General features: G+C 46.0%; 1 protein-coding gene across 1 annotated transcript; it reads left to right on the top strand.

Annotated features, from left to right (window-relative positions):
- Window positions 1–1,352: 1,352 nt before the first annotated feature.
- Window positions 1,353–2,288, top strand: LOC119862359 (olfactory receptor 52B2-like). Its single transcript, XM_038418993.1, has one exon. The coding sequence runs from the start codon at window positions 1,353–1,355 to the stop codon at window positions 2,286–2,288; it is 936 nt and encodes a 311-aa protein (XP_038274921.1).
- The last annotated feature ends 5,728 nt before the right edge of the window (window positions 2,289–8,016 follow it).

The raw sequence follows: 8,016 nt of genomic DNA, 5'->3' as shown, positions 1-8,016 counted from the left end.
TTGGGTGTCTTGCTGTTGAACTCACTGGACCCTGGAGTGGGCCATTCTTGGTATATAACTGTGTAGAGTTAACCTCTTTAGAAAGCTACTCAGGCCCTATAATATTCTGCACCCCAAATCCTGAGGCCTTCACTAATGCAAAACTTCCATTAAAATCAGTACAGACCTCAGGATTGGATCCGTTCCGGCTGGTAGAAGTTAGCTGGTTTCAAGCAGCATAGCTGTGAATGTCCAAACTGTAGAACCCAGGAGCAACGAATTATAAGGGCTGCTTTGATACTGATTGTGATGGGTTCCCCCCAGGTTGCCATCTGGAACTAGGGTACCCCTGAGCCCACTGACCCACCAGCCTGGGCTGCCACTCACCCTGTACTGCTGTGATAAGCTGAAAAGCCCTCCAGCCTACACCTTCACCAGCATTCACACAGGTAGAGACACACCCAGCTGCAATTACACGCAGGCTCTTTAATCACCAGCTTTCCAGACTCGGACCCCAGAACAGGACTGTCCTGCCCAGGTCAAATCTGGCCAGTATGAGTGTTTAATACCCGGTCGCCTCTCCCACAGTGTGAAGAGGACCATGCACACTTGGGGTTACCAGCAGAGATTTTCACCAAACATTCCCGTCAAAGCTCACTCATTTAGATTCTAACAAAACAAATTTATGAACTACAAAAGATAGATTTTAAGGTCTTATATAAAGGTTAGGTTGCTTTTTTGTTTATCTGCTAGGTAATCTTCTTTCATCTGTTTGCTATCACTTATAATCACTTCAAATCTGTCTTTTGTAGTTAATAAAATTGGTTTTGCTTTACCTAATCTAATGAGTTGGAATGAAGTGCATGGAAAAATCATAGTTCGAGGAGCAAAGGCCGTTGTATATTCCTTTACTCCTTCAGGGAGGGGGGCGAATTCTATGAGCTTATGCTGTACAGTCATTGGTGCAGGGTAAGATGGTAACATTCTGGCTGTATACTCCAGTGGGTGGTATGAATCTGGGAAGCTGGTGATTAATTTGGCTGCAGCCTCTCTATTGTTGGTTCACAGGCGGTGGCTGGTTAGAGAACCTGCATGTAACTTCAGGTGAATGAGTCTCCTGATATGTGTGTACCCTGGTGTCATGGTAAGATTGGGAGCAGGTCTGCAATTTTTGACAGCAGCACAGTTTGAGAGGGAGTGCAGGCTGGTGGGTCAGAGTTTCAGTGAAACCCCAGTTTCAGGTGGCATCCCTGGGGGAACCCATCACACTGTCAAGAAATGCACTCCATGGCTAGTTGACACGCGAGATCTCACAGATTTTCTCTTTTGCTCTTACTTCCTGGAAACTGAATAGAAGATCCAAGCAATGGTAAATGATGCTAGCTGACAATCACACCTTTTTTGCCCCTGTGACCTACATCCTGACCGGCATCCCGGGTACGAAGGAGTCTCATGTCTGGATCGCTATCCCCTTCTGTCTGATGTACATTGCGACGCTTTTGGGGAACTCTCTCCTACTATTCATCATACTAACAGAACGAAGCCTCCATGAGCCCATGTATCTTTTCCTGTCCATGCTGGCCGCTACCGATCTTCTAGTGTCTACCACTGCAGTGCCTAAGATGCTGGCGATATTCTGGTTTAGAGCGGGGGAAATTTCTTTTGCTGCCTGCCTGACCCAGATGTTCTTCATCCATGTCAGTTTTATTGCCGAGTCAGCCATCCTGCTGGCCATGGCATTTGATCGGTACATTGCCATCTGTGAGCCCCTGAGATACACCGCCATGCTAACCAAGTCTCTGATCGGGAAGATAGGGCTGGCAGTTGTCACAAGAAGTTTCTGTATCATTTTCCCTCTCATCTTTCTCGTTAAGCAGCTGAAGTTCTGCAGAACCAACCTCCTGCCTAACAACTATTGCGACTACATGGGTGTAGCACGGCTGGCCTGTGAAGACATCACAGTCAACATCTGGTATGGTGTAGCCATGGCTATTTTAGCAGTCGGTTTGGATGCTGTGCTCATTGCTTTGTCTTATGGGCTGATCCTAAGGGCCGTCTTCTGGCTCCACTCCAAGGACGCCCGGCTCAAGGCTCTCCGCACCTGCGGCTCCCATGTCTGTGTCATACTGATGTTCTACATTCCAGCCTTTTTCTCCTTTTTTGCTCACCGATTTGGGCATATCATCCCTGGTTATATTCTCAACCTACTGGCCAACCTGTATCTGCTCATTCCCCCCATGTTAAACCCCATCGTTTATGCGGTGACAACAAAAGAGATCCTGAAACGGGTGATCAATGTATTAAATTGATGCTGCAGCAGAAGCTTCCTGCTGAGCTCAAGGAGGAAACTGAAAATGTTTTAGCACTTGGAAATTAAAGCCAGGTTTTCACCGGAACTATAGGGATGTTGTAACTATGTACTTACCCTGTGTAAGCTCGAAAGCTGGTTTCTCTCGCCAACAGAAGTTGGGTCCAATGAAAGATATCTCCACCCCCCACTTTGTCTCGCTAATATCCTGGGACTGACATGGCTACAACAACACAGCTCACTTCCACAAAAGGCAGCCAGACTGAATGTGTCTGTGACCTAAGATGAAGGGAAACAACAAACCAAGAAATCACAAAGGCAAAATCAGCCTGTGAGAGAGCACGGTGTGTGCATCTCCTTTCTGACAAGCTGCATCTGAGCTGCACTCTTAGTTGCAACAGAAAGCAGCAGCCAAGGGGGCCATGCCATGGGACAGTGGGAAGTGCACTGGACTGCACATTGGGACACAGGGGCTCTAGTCTTGGTTCTGCCTCCAAGCCTCTGTATCACCGTGGGAGAGTTTCTCTCCTCCTCCTTTTCCCCACTGGCAAAGTGAGCACACTTTGGGGTCAGCATGGAAGTCAGGAAGTCTCCTCAGCGAGACAGCATAGGGATTGCTTGGCCCTCCTCTGCACAGCCCAGAACCCGAGCAGGGGTGGCTTTGACTGTGCCATAATGGGCCTTCTTGACCTGGAGATCCACCCCAAGAGGACATGGCAAGGGCAGCACAAACATCCTCATCCCACCCCACAGCAAACATGGTGATTCATAATGTTTAAGGCCAGAAGGAACCACAGTCTGACCGCCTGTATAACAAAGGTCCTAGAATTAGACCCAGTCACCCCTCTATTGAACCCGGACACTTGTTTTTCAATACGTACCTTCCACAAAGATATGTCAACTCCTAAATCCTTCTCAGGGTCACTGTTTTGCCAGTGTCAGTCCCGCACTCCATAGCCAAGGCCTGTGTCCCACGGACCTTACGTTCGGCTGCCTTATGGTACATATGGTACCATGGATGGGCCCGGCTTACCCAGGCTGATCTCGCTCTCTTCCCTACACAGGTGGGATTGTGGGGGGTGACTGGCGGGAGAGAAGTCAGGAGGTGCTGTGGCCTGGTGCAGTGGGTGAAGGGCTCATTTGCACATGCTCTCTAGTCCCCCCAACCATGGGAAAAGGAGAGTATAATCCTGTGTATGCGATAAGTTATTTCATCCCGTGCTAAAAGAATGGTTTGCCCCTGAGGATAACCTGCCAAATCCTACTGGGGCTTGGAGGCTTGTTTAACCTGCTAACATGACAGAAATGCTGCAGGAATCTTTTTGTTTTTCCTTTTTACCCACCTTCCATCAAGAACATAAGAACATAAGATCGGCCATATGGGTCAGACCAAAGGTCCATCCAGCCCAGTATCCTGTCTTCCGACAGAGGCCAGTGCCGAGTGCCCCAGAGGGAATGAACAGAGCAAGGAATCAGCAAGTGATCCATCCCCTGTTGCCCATTCCCCGCTTCTGGCAAACAGAGGCTCTGGACACCACCCCTGCCCACCCTGGCTAATGGCCATTGATGGACCTGTCTCCCATGAATTTACCAAGTTCTTTTTTTATCCACTTCCTTATCTACTTTCTCCACACCAGTCATGATTTCATAGACCTCTGTCCTATCCCCCCTTAGTCGTCTCTTTTCCAAGCTGAAAAGTCCCAGTCTGATTACTCTCTCCTCAGATGGCAGCTGTTCCATTTCTGTAGCTGTTGAGAAGATATGTCTCAGAAAAAACAAAGAACAGCCTGTATGGGGTCAGGCCACCCGTCCATCTAGTCCAGCATCCTGTCTCCAGCAGTGGCCTGTACCACAGATTCAGGGGGGTTTAGAGAACAGGGCAGTTATGGAGGGATCCATCCCCTGTCCTCCCATCCCAGCTTCTGTCATTGAGAGCTTTCGAGTCACCCTGACAACCTTGGCTAATAGCCATTGATGGATCGATCCTCCATGGACTTATCTAATTCTTTTTTGATCCCAGTTATACATGTGTCCAGTTCTTTTTTGAATCCAGTTCTACTTTTGGCCATCACTACATCCCCGGCAATGAGTTCCACAGGATATCTCTTTGTTGCATGAAAAAAATATGACTTCTTGTTTGTATTAAATCTGCTGCCTATTAAATTCATTGGGTAACCCCCAGTGTTTGTATTTTGTGAAAAAGTAAATAGCATTTCTCAATTCACTTTCTCCACACCAGTCATGATTTTATAGACCTCTGTCATATTCCCCCTTAGTCGTCTCTTTTCTAAGCTGAATGGTCCAAGTCTTTGTAGTCTCTCCTTCTAGGGAAGACTTTCCATCCCCTTAATCATCTTTGTTGCCCTTCTCTGACCCTTTCCAAATTTTACTATATCCTTTTTTCAGATGGGGCAACCAGAACTGGACACACTATTGAAGCTGTGGTCATACCATGGATTTATATAGTGGCAGAATACCATTTTTTATCCATTTCCGAATGGTTCTTAATGATCGATTAGCCTTTTTGACCACTGCTGTGCACAGAGCAGTTTTCAGAGAACGTGGATCCTCCCCTTAGGTTGGGGGGGTCCTATATCAGTGGGTGGGCTTTGGCCCTCCCACTTCCTGGATTCCAATAGGATGGCGTATGGCCCCTCTATGACTGCTAGGAGCAAATATCTGTAATGGCCTTAGAAGATAAACAAATGTGTTGGGGAAGATAAACACAATGTGTTTAACCAGTTATTGACCCATGAGAGGACCTTCCCTTTTATCCCAGGACTGGTTACTTTGCTGAACAGCCTTTGGTGAGGGACCCTGGCAAAGACTTTCTGAAAGTGCAAGTGCACTATAGCCACGGGATCACCGTGCTCCACAGGTTTTTTCACCCCATCAAAGAATTCAGAGAGCTTGGTGAGGCAGGATTTCCCTTTCTAAAAAACTGTGTTAACTCTTCCCCAACACATAATGATACTGATCTCCTTTGTAGAGTGCTTTGAGATCCACTGATGACACAATTCAAAATTATTCCTTAAGCTTCCTTCCAGTGGGACCCAAAGGCCGGTGCCAGGAACCTTCCAAACAGAGACGTGATCCCTATCCCAAGAAGCTTACAAACTCGCCTAGAGATAAGCAGGGGAAAACAAGGCTGTGCATGCCCCAGCTGTGCTGTCGTTCTGCAGCGTGAAGGACAGCAGGTGTGGAGCAGAGGTGAAGCAGGGCCCTGGGCTTCGATTCTGACCCTGCACCATTGTCCTTGCTTTCAGTGGAGCTATTCCTGATCCGCACCAAGACAGAGGACCCAGAGAGCCGGCCCACTCCTGGCTTCACATGCCCATTATTCACAGATTCATTAATTCCAAGGCCCGAAGGCATAACTGTGTCCATCCAGTCTGACCCCCTGCATCACACAGGCCAGGGAACTGCCCCAGAATAATTCCTAGAGCAGATCTCCTAGGAAAACATCCCGTCTTGATTGAACAATGGACAGTGAGGGACAATCCACCACAAGCCTTGTCAATTGTTCCAAGGTTAATGGTTAATTACCCTTGGTAAAATCCCTCCTGGCCAGAGGAAAAACCCTGTCACCTGTAAAGGGTTAAGAAGCTAGGATAACCTCCCTGGCACCTGACCACAATGACCAACGAGGAGACAAGATACTTTCAAAGCTGGAGGGGGGAGAAACAAAGGGTCTGTCTGTCTATGTGATGCTTTTGCCGGGGACAGAACAGGAATGGAGTCTTAGAACTTAGTAAGCAATCGAGCTAGAGATGCGTTAGATTCTGATTTCTTTAAATGGCTGAGAAATTAGACTCTGCTGAATAGAATGAATATTCTTGTCTTTGTGTCTTTTTGTAGCTGAAGGTTTTGCCTAGAGGGATTCTCTATGTTATGAATCTAATTACCCTTTAAGGTATTTACCATCCTGATTTTACAGAGGTGATTCTTTTACTTTTTCTTCAGTTAAAATTCATAGATTCATAGATACTAAGGTCAGAAGGGACCATTCTGATCATCTAGTCCAACCTCCTGCACAGCGCAGGCCACAGAATCTCACCCACCCACTCCTATGAAAAACCTCACCCATGTCTGAGCTATTGAAGTCCCTAAATCATGGTTTAAAGACTTCAAGGAGCAGAGAAGCCTCCCTCAAGTCAACCATGCCCCATGCTACAGAGGAAGGGGAAAAGCCTCCAGGGCCTCTCCAATCTGCCCTGGAGGAAAATTCCTTCCCGACTCCAAATATGGCAATCAGCTAAACCCTGAGCATATGAGCAAGATTCACCAGCCAGATATTACAGAAAATTCTTTCCTAGGTAACTTAGATCCCATCCATCTAATATCCCATCTCAGGGGATTAGGCCTATTGACCCCGAATATTTAATGATCAATTACTTACCAAAATCCCATTATCCAATCAAAGCATCTCCTCCATAAACTTATCAAGTAGAATCTTAAAACCAGATAGATCTTTTGCCCCCACTGCTTCCCTTGGAAGGCTATTCCAAAACGTCACTCCTCTGATGGTTAAAAACCTTGGTCTGATTTCAAGTCTAAACTTCCTGGTGGCCACTTTATACCCATTTGTTCTTGTGTCCACATTGGTGCTGAGCTGAAATCATTCCTCTCCCTCTCCTGTATTTATCCCTCCGATATATTTATAGAGAGCAATCATATCTCCCCTCCACCTTCTTTTAGTTAGGCTAAACAAGCCAAGCTCCTTAAGTCTCCTTTCATAGGACAAGTTTTCTATTCCTCGGATCATCCTAGTAGCCCTTCTCTGTACCTGCTCCAGTTTGAATTCATCCTTTTTAAACATGGGAGACCAGAACTGCACACAGTATTCTAGGTGAGGTCTCACTAGTGCCTTATATAATGGTACTAAAACCTCCTTATCCCTACTGGAAATGCCTCTCCTGATGCATCCCAAAACCGCATTAGCTTTTTTCACAGCCATATCACATTGTAGCTCATAGTCATCCTATGATCAACCAATACTCCAAGGTCCTTTTCCTCTTCTGTTCCTTCTAATTGACGCGTCCCCAATTTATAACTAAAATTCTTGTTATTAATCCCTAAATGCATAACCTTACACTTCTCACTATTAAATTTCATCCTATTACTATTACTCCAGTTTACAAGGTCATCCAGATCCTCCTGTATAACATCCCGATCCTTCTCTGAATTGGCAATACCTCCCAGCTTTGTATCATCTGCAAACTTTATGAGCACGCTCCCACTCTTTGTGCCAAGGTCAGTAATAAAAAGATTAAATAAGATTGGTCCCAAAACCGATCCCTGAGGAACTCCACTGGTAACCTCCCTCCAACCTGACAGTTCACCTTTCAGTAGGACCCGTTGCAGTCTCCCCTTTAACCAATTCCTTATAAACCTTTTGATGTTCATATTGATCCCCACCTTCTCCAATTTAACTAATAACTCCCCATGTGGCGCGGTATCAAATGCCTTACTGAAATCTAGGTAAATTAGGTCCACTGCATTTCCTTTATCGAAAAAATCTGTTACTTTTTCAAAAAAGGAGATTAGGTTGGTTTGGCATGATCTACCTTTTGTAAAACCATGTTTTATTTTGTCCCATTTACCATTGACTTCAATGTCCTTAACTAATTTCTCCTTCAACATTTTTTCCAGGACCTTGCATCCTACAGATGTCAAACTAACTGGCCTGTAGTTACCCGGATCACTTTTTTTTCCTTTCTTAAAAATAG

This window comes from Dermochelys coriacea, chromosome 1 (genome assembly GCF_009764565.3).
Source record: "Dermochelys coriacea isolate rDerCor1 chromosome 1, rDerCor1.pri.v4, whole genome shotgun sequence".
In the NCBI taxonomy this organism is placed as follows: Eukaryota; Metazoa; Chordata; order Testudines; family Dermochelyidae; genus Dermochelys; species Dermochelys coriacea.
The sequence above is the reverse complement of the archived record's forward strand: the minus strand, read 5'-3'. Positions and strand labels throughout refer to the sequence as shown.